The 14,058-nt window shown below is 47.3% G+C and overlaps 1 protein-coding gene across 1 annotated transcript in view; it reads left to right on the top strand.

Moving 5' to 3' along the window:
• Positions 1 to 10,438, top strand: part of chd6 (chromodomain helicase DNA binding protein 6) — a 53,558-nt gene extending 43,120 nt beyond the window's left edge. The window contains exons 41-46 of the mRNA XM_079747646.1: positions 49 to 330; positions 1,392 to 2,003; positions 2,295 to 2,537; positions 2,849 to 2,980; positions 3,220 to 3,324; positions 3,572 to 10,438. Of these exons, the coding sequence (XP_079603772.1) occupies positions 49 to 330; positions 1,392 to 2,003; positions 2,295 to 2,537; positions 2,849 to 2,980; positions 3,220 to 3,324; positions 3,572 to 4,948 (2,751 nt within the window). The 3' untranslated portion in view covers positions 4,949 to 10,438. The remainder of the gene's footprint in view (positions 1 to 48; positions 331 to 1,391; positions 2,004 to 2,294; positions 2,538 to 2,848; positions 2,981 to 3,219; positions 3,325 to 3,571) is intronic.
• Positions 10,439 to 14,058: the final 3,620 nt, after the last annotated feature.

The following is a 14,058-nucleotide window of genomic DNA, read 5'->3' as shown; positions in this document are numbered from 1 at the left end:
AACTGTATAGAAGGCGCTTAATCAGTGTGACGTTCCACTTCCTGTCAGGATCGCGTCATCATCAACCGCCTGGACAGCATCTGTCACGCTGTGCTGAAGGGGAAGTGGCCTTCGTCCAGTCAACAGTACGACTCCCCGAGCTCTCTGGCCGCTAACCCCTGCCTGGCCAACAGCCTTGCCCAGCATCATCCTCTCCGGGCTGGCTACCTCCCTACTACAGCCCCCTGCTCCATCTCTGCAGGCCCCACAGGACCCCACCAGGCCCGACTCCAACAGCCCAGCCCTGGGTTAGCCTTCTCTATCCCTCCCCCGCTCACCAGACTACCCAAGGTAAAACCAGTAATGATTATAATCAATAATGATCATTAATATGGGAATGACCCCCTCCATTCACTGTCTTGTACATATGATTGTATGTCTGCATAGAAACACATTCTGCCATGTCATTGGTCCATAAGTGTCCAGTCTAGTATTCACTGCTTGCCAAAAAAGTATTCACTGCTAGTTTACCTCTATGAGCTATGGTTAGCCAGCCTTCTTTAGCAAACCTACATTAGCAAACCTAGATGAGGAAATTGACATGAACTAACTCAGATGAGCAAATATTAATAAATTGACCTACATTAAACTGAGCTAGCTTAGTTTATCCAGCCTAGATTAGCTAACACTAATAAGCAAATCGACATTAGAAAACCTGTATTAAATAACTAGATAAACAATATTATGTTTAATTACTTAAGCAATCCTTGGTTAGCAAGCATATGTGAACTAACCTACGTTGGTCATTCAAGCGTAGATTAGCACTAGTGTTAGAGCCTGGTGTAGCCGACAGGTGTATAAGAGTCTCCACTCAGCTGTAGCAGACATGTCTATCTCGGTTCTTTACCCAGGTGTAGCCGACAGGTGTATTAGGTTCTCTACTCAGGTGGAGCAGCATGTCTATCTGGGTTCTATACCCAGGTTTAGTGGACAGGTGTATCTGTGTTGTATCCAAGTCCATATGTGTGTCTAACGACATTATCTCTCATTCTCTATCTCCCTCCCACCCTGTCTGTCTCCTCACCTGTCTCTCTCGCTCACCTGCTTGCCCACCCGTCTCTGTCCCTCCCAACCTGTGTTACTCTCCACACCTGTCTCTCGCCCTTGTCCCGCTCTCTTCCTCCCTGTCTGTCTCCCTCTCCACGGCTACATCTCCCTCTCTATCCCCCCACTCTACTCCACATCTCTCCCCCCACCTGTCTCTCTCCCTACCCGTCCCTCTCTCCCTGCTCCTGTCTCTCTCAACCTACCTGTCTCTCTCCCTACCCGTCCCTCTCTCCCTGCTCCTGTCCCTCTCTCCCTACCTGTCTCTCTCCCTGCTCCTTTCCTGTCTCTCTCCCTGGACCTGACAGTACAAGGCCCGTGGCGGGGCTTGTGGGCGTGGTCAGTGGCGGCTCACGTCCTTGCCTCTCTTACAGGAGAGGTTGGTGGCCCCGCCCTACCTCCCTGAGCTCAAACGGGCGGGGGGGCGGCGGCCCTACGACTATGAGGCCGCCATCTTGGCCTCTGCCAGCAAAACTTCGGCCTCCTCTTCCTCTTCCTTGTCCGGCGCCATCGGCGGTGACAAACCCCCGTTGGTGGCACCGCCCTCTCATCGCGTGGGCGGGCCTATGTTGCTCAACGGCTGGCAGGAAGTGGCCATCGACCTGACCAAACCGTCGGGAGATATGGCCGGAGGCACCGGTACCAGCAGCAGCAGTATGGGAGGAGGAGAGGGTGTCATGACGACGACAATGGCCGGCTCTGGCCACAAGCTCCCCCCGCCCATCACGGCGCCGCTGGGGGGTCTGGACATGGCGGGCATCCTCCAGGCGGGCCTCATCCACCCTGTGACGGGACAGATCGTCAACGGCAACACGAGAGGAGACGACTCGCTGAGGAGGAGGCGGGGCAGGAGGAGGAACATGGAGGCGCTGTACTCGGAGTTCGCCAAGAGCAGAGGACTCCAGCTGCAGGAGGCCATGGTACGAGGAGAGGTGGAGGGAGAGGAGAGAGAGAGAGGAGGAGAGGAGGAGGAGTAGGAGGAAGAGGGAGAGGGAGGATTGAGATGTAATGTGTTGTTCTTTGGAACCCAACTAGATTACCCCGCTAGTAACAGCTCTCTTCTCTTCCTCTCTTTTTCTCTCTCGCCACTCTCACCCCCTCTCATTCTTCCCTCCCTATCTCTACCTCATTCCCTATTCACCTCCCTTCACCTCTCTGTCTCACTCCCTCTTCTCTCACTCCCCCCCCCCCCCCCCCCCCACTCTATACAGGGCAGGGTGGAGGCAGTCAGCCACTCTTCCGTCTCCTCCTCCACCTCCTCGCCCTCTCCCTCTCCGTCGGACCGCCCGCCCGGCCCTCCAACCCCCTCCTCCTCCTGCTCCACCCCCACCCCCGCCCCCACCCCGCCCCAGACCGACACGCTGGCCGCTGATAGGCAGGCGGCCAGCAAGGGCCTTCTGGATTGGCTGAGGCAGAACCCGGGCTACAGCATGGACCTGCCAGCCTTCGCCCACGTGAGTCCCCATCGCTCTCCCTCTCTGACCATGCTGTGACATCACAGGAAATCATTATTTCACATTTTTCTCCTATTCAGCTGAGCTTGTGTGCGATTGGGTTGGCTATCGTTTTAGCACACTAGCGGGGTTTCAGTTCCAAATACCTAATCAGTGTCTTACCTACCGTAAGTATCTTACCTACCTCGCTGCAATAAATGAAGAAATTATGAAAGAAACTGAATAAGGCAGCTTAATAGAACCGTAGTGCCATGGTTCCTTCTAGTCCAGCTGCTTAGTTGAGTTGAGACGTTGCCCTCTCCCCCCCTCAGTCCGGGCTCCATGGCCTGGTGGAGCGGCCCAAGCAGCGGCGACATCGCTGTAAAGACCCCACCAAGCTGGACGTCAGCTCCCTCACCGGGGAGGAGAGGGTCCCTGTGGTGCACCGAGGGACCGGTCGCCGGGTACGCACACTCGTCTGCACGCACAAATGCCCACGCACACATGCAGTCAGTGGCTCTCAGTTACTCACATATTACCAATACACAAATATATATCATCATTATGTTAGTGTATATTCTAAGTATTATACAGTGATATTCGACCCCTCCTAGCCCCGAGTGCACGGATAGACCGGGACCACTCTCTCACTCTCAGTGCCGGTGTGTTGGTCATCTCTCTCCTGCTCTTCTCTGTGCTGCAGCTAGGGGGCGCCATGGCCCCGGCCATCAAGGAGCTGTCCCAGTGGTTGGACGCTAACTCAGAGTACTACGTAGCGCCAGATTGGGCCGATGTCATCAAGACCTCCGTGAGTAGCGCACGCAAACACTAAACTGTTACAAATCTGGTAACGGCGTCCGTGAGGTCACCCATTGGTTCACACACCGCCGCTTTGAGGGTGGAGATCTGCCTCTAGACCAGCAGCGGAGATGATCGGTTTTTGGCATATTGCTCAATCAGCGAACATAGGAGGCAGTGGTTGAGTAATGGTAATACAGCATGAGTAAACATCGAGTAAACATTAAATAAAAAAACAATGCTTTTCCCTGTGCCAGGGTTTCCTCCCGGAGGTGAAGTTCGGGCGGATCCTGACGGAGCCGATCCACAGGGACCCGGGGTCGCGGCGGCGTGGGCGTCGGCCTCGCAGCGAGATGCCCAAGCCCCTCCTCTCCGTGTCGGAGGCGTCGGGCCTGGCCCCGCCCCTCTTCCTGAACGGGGGTCTGATGGGCAGCATGGACTCCATGGTGGCCATGCAGAACCTCCGCGCCGGCCTCCCGGGCATCCCCATCTCGGGCATCATGGCGGCCAGCTTCCCCCACGGCTTCGCCGCGGCCGTGTCGGCGGCGGGGGGAGGGGGCTCGTCGTCCGAGGACGGCAAGAACGGCCTGAGCATGCTGCCCATGATGCTCCACCACAGCATGTCCCACCCCCAGCACGCCATGTTCAGCGTGGGCGCGCTGATGTCGCCCCACCCCACCTCCTCCTCCGCCGGGACCGCCATGGTCACCACGACGACCACGGTGCAGTCGGCGTCGGGCGACCTCAGCCCCGCCCCCTCCCAGAGGTCGATGACCCCGGCGGAGCGGGACGGCTCGTCCCCCTCCTCGCGTTCGGGAGGAGGAGGAGGAGGAGGAGGAGGAGGCGAGGGGAAGGACCGCAGGAGGGAGGAGAAGGGAGGAGGAGGAGGGGGAGCGGGCGGCGACGGGGGTCAAAGGTTATCGGGGGCGGACGCCGTAGCCATCATCACCTCCTCCAGTGGCGGTCACCTGAGCTCGGGTCACCTGACCTCGCAGGGCGGTCACCTGAGCCTGCAGGGCGGTCACCTGACCTCGGGTCACATGACCTCACAGGGTGGTCACCTGGGCTTCAACCCCTTCCTCATCCCCAGCATGTCCCACGGCCTCCTGTACCCCCACATGTTCCTCCCCCACGGGGGGGTCATGACCCTGCCCGCCATGCCCCCCACCTCCCCCAACGGCCCCTCCGCTGGCAGCCCCAAGCGGAGGAGGAAGAGGGTGAGGGAGGAGGAGCGCTTCAGGGAGGAGGAGAGCGAGGCAAGAGGAGCCGAGGAGAGAGACGCTATGGCGCAGGCGGAGGCTGAGGCTCTCCTTCATCCATCCAGCTTGTCCTCCTCGTCTTTAGTCCTCCCCTCCTCCTCCTCCTCCTCCTCGTTATCTGACCCCCCAGCGGCCAACCAGAACCCTGTCACCCGGGAACCTCAACCCCCAAACCCCCCTCCACCAGGAGGCTGCTCTGGGGAGCAGAGAGAGGAGGCCGGAGAGGGAGGAGAGGAGGTGGAGAGAGGAGTGGAGATGAGGAGAGGAGAGGAGTTAGAAGGAGGAGAGGAGGTGGCGGGAGCGGTTGTTACCAGAGAGGAGGTGGAGAAGGAGGTGTGTGAGCCCGACAGACGTATGGAAGGAGAGGAGGGCTAGTGGAGAACAGAAGGGAACAAGGGAACGAAGGAGTACAAGCGATTCCACCTTCACCTCCTCTCTCGGGCGCTCCTCCTTGACTGCAGTGTAAAGTTTGTGTCGTGTCCGTCGATGTTTATGTAAAAGACTTTGTAACGATGACCATGAGGACTCGGTATGATTCTATATGACATGTTTGTACACCTATAAGTACCCCACAACCCGCCTCTCTAGTGCTCCTACAGAGGACAAACTGGTCTGTCAGTCTTTCTCTTGGTGCAGAGTGCAAACAAACACCTCCCCGCCTCCTCCCGCCTCTCCATATCGGAGGAGCTCTTCAGTATTGGTGTGTGAATAGTATCGTAGTGATGTGAGCTGCTGTCTTGTTGATCTACTTTGGGAGGTTAGGGTGTTCCAATTGGGCACACTATGGTGGGACACTGAGCTTCTTCACAGACATGGAGACCTGGACTGTTGGTTGGGATGGAAACTGACTGAACATGTGGTCCTACTCAGACGATGTTGTTACCTCAGGGTGAGGGGTGAAAAAGTTATAATCAACATTTGAGTCATTTTGGAGTCTTACGGTTAAAACAGTTCATTAAGGAGCTGGTAGGGGTTAGACAGTGAATACAGAGACAGTTCATTAAAGACCAGGTAGGGGTTGGACAGTGACTACAGAGATGTTTGTTAAGGGACAGGTCAGGGTTAGACAGTAGATGCAGAAGCTGTGTTCGAAATCGTTCCCTATCACGGATATAGTGCACTATATAGGGTGCTCGCCATTTTGTAGTGGTGTTCGAATTCTCAGTGGTAAATTTCAAGAACTATATAGTGCACTTAAAATACCCCAAATTTGAGTGTATATACGATGTTCCCTACATTTTTCTCCTGTATACCACAATGCAACGTGGTCGTGTTCTTCCGGAGAAGAAGCTGAATAACCGCGAAAACAAGTACATTCAATGGAGTATCCAGCTTTCGTTTAGAAATGTCAACAATTTATTAGGTATTTAACATAGAAAATTTAACATTCAAAATTAATTAAAAAAACCTTGATCAAGGAAGTGTAACATTCAACATCAATGCAGCCTCCAGCTTTCCTCGTGAGTGCCCGGTTTGTCTACATGATGTGGATGCATCTGTCTGCGTCACACAAATACCTGGCGCATTTACTGACGCAAATGACGTTTAGAAATGTTCAGCGTAGTGTCCGAATTCTCGTTTGTTCGTCCCCTATAGTGCACTATATCATGAACACTATATAGGGAATAGTGAGTGAGTGAATAGGGAACGATTTCGAACACAGCTAGAGACAGGTATGGGATAGACGTCTTCCTCATGGAGGCCTACAGGTAGATGAAGTATGGTGAGCAGTGGTAATCAGACCTCCCGTATAGTGCACAATTCTGTCGTTCACCCTGTGCTCCAAATTGACTGAGTCCAGATTTAATTTTACAGAAACCTCATTATCTTTACGTATCTGCCAATAACTATAGATGAAGTGGTATTTGTAGATCCCTATCGATGAGTTCCCTATGGATGGAGCATCATATACAGGAATCTACCCATACATGAAGAGGTGTGTGTAGATTCCTATAGATTCCGCTAATGACTAGTCCACCCTAAAGAAAATGAACATGTCTGAGTCGGACTGCAGGAGAAAGAGAGAGGTCCTGATGCTCAGAGTATTTCACCCTGCTCTCCCTTGCACACATTGGTGGTCTGAGCGACAAGTTGAACTAGCTGTAGGCTTTAATAGAGTTGGAGGAGCTAAGGACCTCTAGGTCATGTGACTGGGACTTGGAGTATTTTCGTTGGTTGGTGGCCAATATGATATGATTAGGGTTCTTAATTGTTCTGAAAACAACAAGATGGAGAGTCCATCAATTTAATCAGTTCCCAAATATTCCAGTCATGTAACTTAAATCTTAAGAATTTGTCCCCCTTTTCATTTCCGATATCAATGTTAACGTTGGGAATAACGATCATTTGATATTGATTATGTATTTGTATTGTCCACCTTTTAACAGTAGGATCATGTTGTATCAGTGTTAGAATGCTACAAGTTGGATGAAACAATCCCGGGCATGAATGTTGTATCTTGCGTTAAACCATGCCGTCTGCCAGTCACCCAGATTTCACTTTAGTTTCACTTTCACAATGTTTTTGTTTTGAAGCCACCTTGCTGCTGTGTGGCCGCGTTCAAAAGAAAAAGTCATTGATCTCCTGTCTAGGAATCAGAACCAGGAGAGAACAAGGAAGAAACCAAACTAAGATGCTAAAATATGACTCCATAAACTACCTGGAAGGGTTTAATCGGACATGGGAGCTGAGAACAATCCTGAGATTATTTGGTTTCATTATTTTTGTGAGATGTTTGTCTAAAGATGTTTTTCTACATTTTTGCAACACATAGTCACTTTGAACCCCTGTTGGTCCTGTTACCAGGCCCTAATTAATGTACTTCCTGTTTGAAAGGCAACACACGCCATCACACACTGTCCAATAAGCAGCCAGGGGGAGGTGAGAGGATCCCAGTAGAAGCGGTTCTATTGGTTGGTTGGGTTCAGAGGTTGAGGCGTTGGAAGCATTGTCAAGGGACTTGTAATGTTGTATTTCACGTAAATTGTTTGTTCGGAAAATCTGATGTGTCCGTATTCAGCCGTTTGTCTCAAAGGGAAGAGTGTGAGAAGCCAGTGGAGAGGGGAAGAGGAGGGAGACAAATAGCGTTGTAATAATTAAAGTTCCCCTAGATCCGCACGCAAGGACGAAAGGTGTCACTCCATCTCCATCCATGGCTGTATATCGCTTTCTAACTCTCCTCATTCACTCTGTGTTCGCTGGTCTTGATGGTCCACCGACCGATGGCGTGATTTACATGGTGTGTCCGTGAGGAACCATGTTGTCCTCTGTGGGATGCAACACTCTACATTAAGAAGGGGCAAATCATAGGCTTTATTTGCTCTCATGACAGGGTATGTATTTTGGGAGGGGGGTGTACGTCAGTGTTGTTCTTTTTGAAATGATGTCGGCCTGTTTTTTTCTTCTGTTACCTGTAAATGAATACATTTTTGCACAGTATATTTTGATGAATGTTTACCTGTCAATGTACTGTCTGTTCTTTCCCCTTTTTTTGTTAGGGCGTGTGTTGCCTTTCTGTTTGTGTGCTTGTGTGCTTGCATGCGCACACGTGCACACACACAGTTCTGTCCCGGACATTATTATTATTATTATTATTATTATTATTTTTATTACTGAGCTGTGTATTTTATCTCTCTCGCCCCCGAAGGACACCTTCAAAAAAACAAAAAAACATGACACAATTATTGTTGCCTTGTCACAATAATGTGGCTACATATAATTTATTGTACACTTGATCTTTTTTTTTTTTTGCTTTGCCAAATTTTCACCAAATATGTTTTTTGTTTCTTAGATTTCATATACTCCACGTCACATGCCTTATTTAGCTAGCTTTATATAGCCACTTTGTTACATCTTCATATTGGAAATTATTATATCAAGACTTAAGTTTAGTTGATCCCGAGTTACCCATCAGATGCATGCATACACAGCCTTGCCCATGGGCAGTAACAACCAGAGGGGTAGAAGGGACCTGGTAGTATTCTGGTGCCCTAGTCCAAAGTCTCTCATTGAGACTCTTGTGTCGCCCACGTTGCCTTTTAAAAGTTTGATCTGGAATTCTAATCAATCGGCCTTGAAGCACAAAGGAGAATATGAAACAGCAGTGCCTCTGAAGTCCCTTTAGTCTCTATCGACTGTGTAACAGCCTGGCAGTGGCACAGTGGCTCCCATTGCTGGGAGGTGGGATCTCTCTGGCTGGGATGGCACTGTTTGCGGACGATTTCATGTTTTATCTGCAGTTGTTAAGGACTAAACCAGGTCTCTACAAGTAGCATCTAGCTAAGCAACGCACACGTTATATGCATACAAATTAAGAATCTGATCTTTTGAGTTCTCTTTGAGTTGCGATTTGGCAACAACGTTCCAAAAGATGACTATAATAGAGTTCAGTTTGTTTTCTATGTTTTTAACTGACAAAAACACCATCCTCCATAATTCCACAGCCCACTCACGCACCCAATGTTTTGTTACTTGTTGGCTCAGGTGTGAAAGAACGAGTATAACATTCACAGGTCAAGTTTGTTACAACTGTCAGAGGATTTTCTAAGTCTTGTTATGCCATATATTATCTTTTCTTTGTCTTGGCTGTGTTGCTTGTTGGCTCTTCTCCTGTAATTCCTTTCATGACACTTCAAATGTTACTTCAGCCTCAACACATAAATTAATGCAGATGTATCTCTGGTCACAAATCTGATTTCAAAATATTGCAGATGAGGTCTGCCAATGTTTCACTAATTCTTGTTACATGTTCTGACAAGTAGTCAAACTGTGATGAACTTAACTTGTGCCACATAGCACATAGGTGGAGGGGTTAGTTAAATTGGCCTGTTATATAAACCAGTATTTGACTGAAATTCAACATTGTACAAAATGAATGAATCACATCAAGCCTGTTTTTGTTATTGTATGCACATTAATTTGAAGATTAGTATTTAACAAGAACAGATGTCGTTCATGCAAGCAAAATATTTTTCATGTTCCAAGTTTCAAAAATAATTGATTGTTAGGGAAGATCCAAACCCGCTGATCCCAAACTGCCAGGACCCACGGCCAAACCTTCTCAAGATGTATTACATGTATTACTAATAGTGGGCTGTACCTTAGAAAGATCCACCCCCAAAAGTCTGTTGCAGGGGAAACTACTACATGTCTTCATGAATACTATTTCTTGTGTATATAATATTTAGCGTATTATTTCCCTCCACAGCAGCAAAGGAGTAACACTCCAGGTCCATTACTCGAATGCACTTTTAACACATTTGATCCGGTTTCGATGCGACTTCTGAGCTCGGATCGCAAACTGCGACAACTTTGCGATTGGGATTCAGTAGTCTCATGAAGCCCACCGTCTAACAGAGAAACTGCCGTGTTGTTGACGGTATTCAAAGCAGTTTCTCTCTACAGTCTGACAAAGGGTCACTTTTCATAGCAGAAAACGACAAGTTAAAATGGTAAAACAGGCAATCAGCATGTATCAGACACGTATCACTATAGAATGATATACCGAGAGAAATAAAAACACTTGCCAAACTTGCCACCGACACGCCGCAAATGGTTGAACTACTATTTTCAAAGTGTCAGTATCAAGTTGAGTTACGTTAATGTCTGTCTGTAAACCACCTCATCCGAACCGTTCTGCTAATCGCTATTAACATTGACCCAGCAGCACTGCTACAAGACGCTAACGACGATACCTGGTTGATCCAGACGTACAACCTCCGATGGTGAATTAAAAACTGTTGTGTGGTGGGTTATTCAGTTTTTTTTTCTGTTTGTAGCTAGCTCTGTAGCTGGCGCTAGCTCGGTTTCCCCCATGTGGACCAATATCATCATCACAACTTGGTATGTGTGATCTTTTATTGTGCAATAAAAGACAACTTTCAACTTGTACCTCAGATGTCCTTGGTCTGCTTATCCAAAATATGCCCTGTGCGTCTCTGTTCTAGGTTTTCCATACCAACCCTGTCAGTATCGTTCCTAATCACGGGAAGATCTACTGGGGGGCAAGGGGGGGGGGGGGGGAGCCCAATTTTAGAGAATTGTAGCCCCCCTATTTTTTTTTAATCTACTCGTGAAAAATAAACCGCCACTATGTCCACAAGCCTCTCAAAGCATTGAAACAAACAATAATGAACCAAAGGTGTTTAATTGGAAATGTAATCTTAGGCCCCTGCCCCTCAAATACTTAACCACGGCCCTGCATCGAACGCATAGCGGAGCTCAGCTCACACCGTCTCTGCCACAAGCAGCTGGAGTGCCGTGCAATGCTGCAACAGAGCCCGGCAGAGTGGAATGACTTGCCTGTGCTGAGCATCTGAAGGTAATGTCAGTTTCCCTTGATAAAGTGTAAACACACCAATTGAACATCGAATTGAATGTATGCGAAAGGAGATTGAGCATCCGCAATAACGGCCAGTCCATTAATCAGCCAAAAGTGAAACGCTCGCTCATTGTGTGTTGAAGTATTTTGCCCTATTTTTATTTTATTTTATTCAAGACGAGAAAGGCTTGATAAAATACATAAAAAACGGACATTTGATCCCACTACATAATGTTTAACAAGGGGTCCCCGTTTTAGGGCGAAGTTAAAACACTACACGATTCTAGCTAGGAGATAACGCATTTTTATTTGATTAGCTAGGCTTTAACCGACCTACTAGGCGTATACAATTCACTTACTCTCTCAAATCAAAGCAATGAGGATGCACAAATTCAACCAAGTCACGTCCTTTACGGTAAAAATTGGGGAAATAAAAAATACAATTTGATTAAGTAGTACATAGCCATTCAGTGTATATGTAGTGTAATGATTTTAACCAAATCTTTTTCCAATTTTTAGACTCTTGCAGGTCAGAGTAGCTGGACAGCGTCAACGAAGATAAAAAATGAAAAGGAAAGCTAAAGGTGGGTATATTATAAAAGAAATTGCGAATAAAATCCTGAGAAGTGCACAGGAGAAAGAGAAGGTGGGAAAGGAAAAATAAGACAGTAGGCCTATAGTGAGAGAGCAGGAGAAGGCCACAGAAGGAAATGAAATAAGTGATGGAGAAGATGGAAAATAAGATGAATGTGAGGGATGAAGAGGAGGCTTCAGATTCAGACAGAGGGACAGAGGCAGGGAGTGATCAGGAGGCAGATGAAGATGACAGGGAGGCAGAGGGTCCTGAAGTCCCAGCTGGACCAAATGGTATGTTTCTATTCTCCTTACTATACATTTCAGTACAGTAAAATAATATGTTACTCACTGTGTTATAAAGTATTTATAGTTATTGCCTATTTTCTGTTATATACTGTATGTTATGGGGTAAATAGTTAATGTTATTTTATCTTTTTAAGGAAGAATTCGTTTTGTTAGTCGCTGAAATACACCAGGCAAAAATACTTAAATAAACAGAGCAAATGGCAAATTTGCGAGGACTGCTATGCATGCATTTATCTATCTGTAAAAAAATATATAGAATCAATTCGCAGCTATATCCAAATATGCTTTATTTAAAATAAACTAACGTTTTTTGCAACATGCAACCAGAGTATTGAAGTAAGGCTCAGGAATAATTAATTAATACACCAGACATAAAAAAAGAATACTAGCCTTGTGTATAGAGTCAGGAACAGGGCAATAAGAAGACGCTGAACAGGGGCCCATCGAAGCCATTCCTCTTGTGGCCAGTAGAGGGCAATGACCTACTCAGGCCAGGGCTTTCCCGCTAGGAAACTCCTGTTAATGGTTGTTATTCGTGGCCTTAGGATGACTCTACCAGAGTTAATGTAAAAAAGAAGCCCCTTGTACCACCCTCTGTTTCCACCTCCATACCCTTTGCAAAGCAGAGCAGGTTGAGGGCAAAGACAAGTCTTTTCCATCTTGTGGTAAAAGCGGCTAGGGATTACACAAATCCTGTCACCATAGTTTATTTTGTGCTGTATGTTCTATAGTTAAGATGGGGATGCAATGCATATAGAGACCTAGAACGTGTCTTATTGGCTAAGGTAATGCCTAACTCTTTACATACTAAGCTATTCCTGCATAGAATACGGTTAGGCTTTACACACAATCCAATAAAACACTAATTACTGAAACGCAGTTCTGACAGACATACATCTAAGAAGGAACAAGAGGGAGAGGGAAAGAGAAAGCAGATGGTGGGAGGTAAAGTGATTTTTACTTTGGGAGAAATCCCTGTGGTATCGAGAGCATTGCCTTCTGCCGTAAATCGTCCGACCTCCCTTGAACTACCAGTCCAATCAACCATCCTGTTTCCTGCTCGTACAGGAAGTACTAGCCTGACGACAATTACATGAAGATGCCAAGACCCTTAAACCCAGATAGATTTGAAAGGCTCCTAACCAATTAAACCGGTCCATAAAGAGTTAAAATGCAGTTCAAAATACAGAAATGGATTTAAGAACTACTGAAGTTCAAAAGTTTAAACTGTGCATGAAGAGTTATAGCAACACAATCAAACAACATCAAAGTCCATAAAGAGATAAAACACCATTCATTAAGAGTTAATACAGTCCATCAAGAGTTAAAGCAGAGCTTCACAATCAATAAAGAGAAAAATAACAAGTTAAAACAGCATATAAAGAGTTAAAACACTCCATAAAGAGCCTTTAGAGAGTTGAACCAGCCCATAAAGCATTAAACAGCCTTTAAAGAGTTAACAGAGAAATCGGATAAGTGCAGATTGTTTGGCTCTTATTTTAAGGTGGGTGGCACATTGACCGTATGTTTCGATAGTGCCAGCGACAGAGGTGAATCTCACTCTCGCTCCTGTGCACCCCACTCCTATCTTCACCTCAACCTCTCCTTGTGGGTGAAAGGGGGAGTACTCTCCTCCTCCTCTCCCACTTCTCCCTGGACTCTCCTCCTTTTTCTCCACCTCTTCCGGGATTTTCACACTACTCTTTTCCCTCCGTCCGTCGAGGGAGACTCTGGACTATTAACCGTCTTCAGACCACCATCCCTGGAGTGTGCCACGATGCCCTGCCCATGGGTGTGAGGCGGGATCTTGACCAGCCGTCCCGATGCATCTGCTGTTGCTCTCCACCGTGACGAGCATCCTCTGGACCGTCGCTCGCATCACCTCCGCTCTCAAACCCTCCGCTCTCAAACCCTCCGGTGAGCTACGATCAAACTCCTAGGCGATGCGCTGTGGTTCTATGCTTTGCGTAGGATTCATATGCAACCTCACAATTTCAATGTCATCAAATATCATGGGAAATTATAACAAAGCATTTTGATCCATGTTCTCAATACATGTGGAATGCTTTGAATTTAAACTTCACTGATGTCTTAGAATAATTTATTGATTTATTGAAAGATAATATGAATAAACAGTTGTTTCTGATTGATGTATAGGTTGTTTTCATAGTTTGTTTTGGAGACTCGCAATGCAATTGTTCCAATATTGCTTGATGGTTTTCAGCCTCACATGGAAAATGCTTTGCTATAAAACAAGACGTTTGCTTTGTTTTACTCTTTATGT

The sequence above is a fragment of the Pollachius pollachius genome, assembly GCF_949987615.1.
Source record: "Pollachius pollachius genome assembly, chromosome: 12".
In the NCBI taxonomy this organism is placed as follows: domain Eukaryota; kingdom Metazoa; phylum Chordata; class Actinopteri; order Gadiformes; family Gadidae; genus Pollachius; species Pollachius pollachius.
Note: the sequence above shows the minus strand (reverse complement) of the source record. Positions and strands in the feature narration are given on the sequence as shown.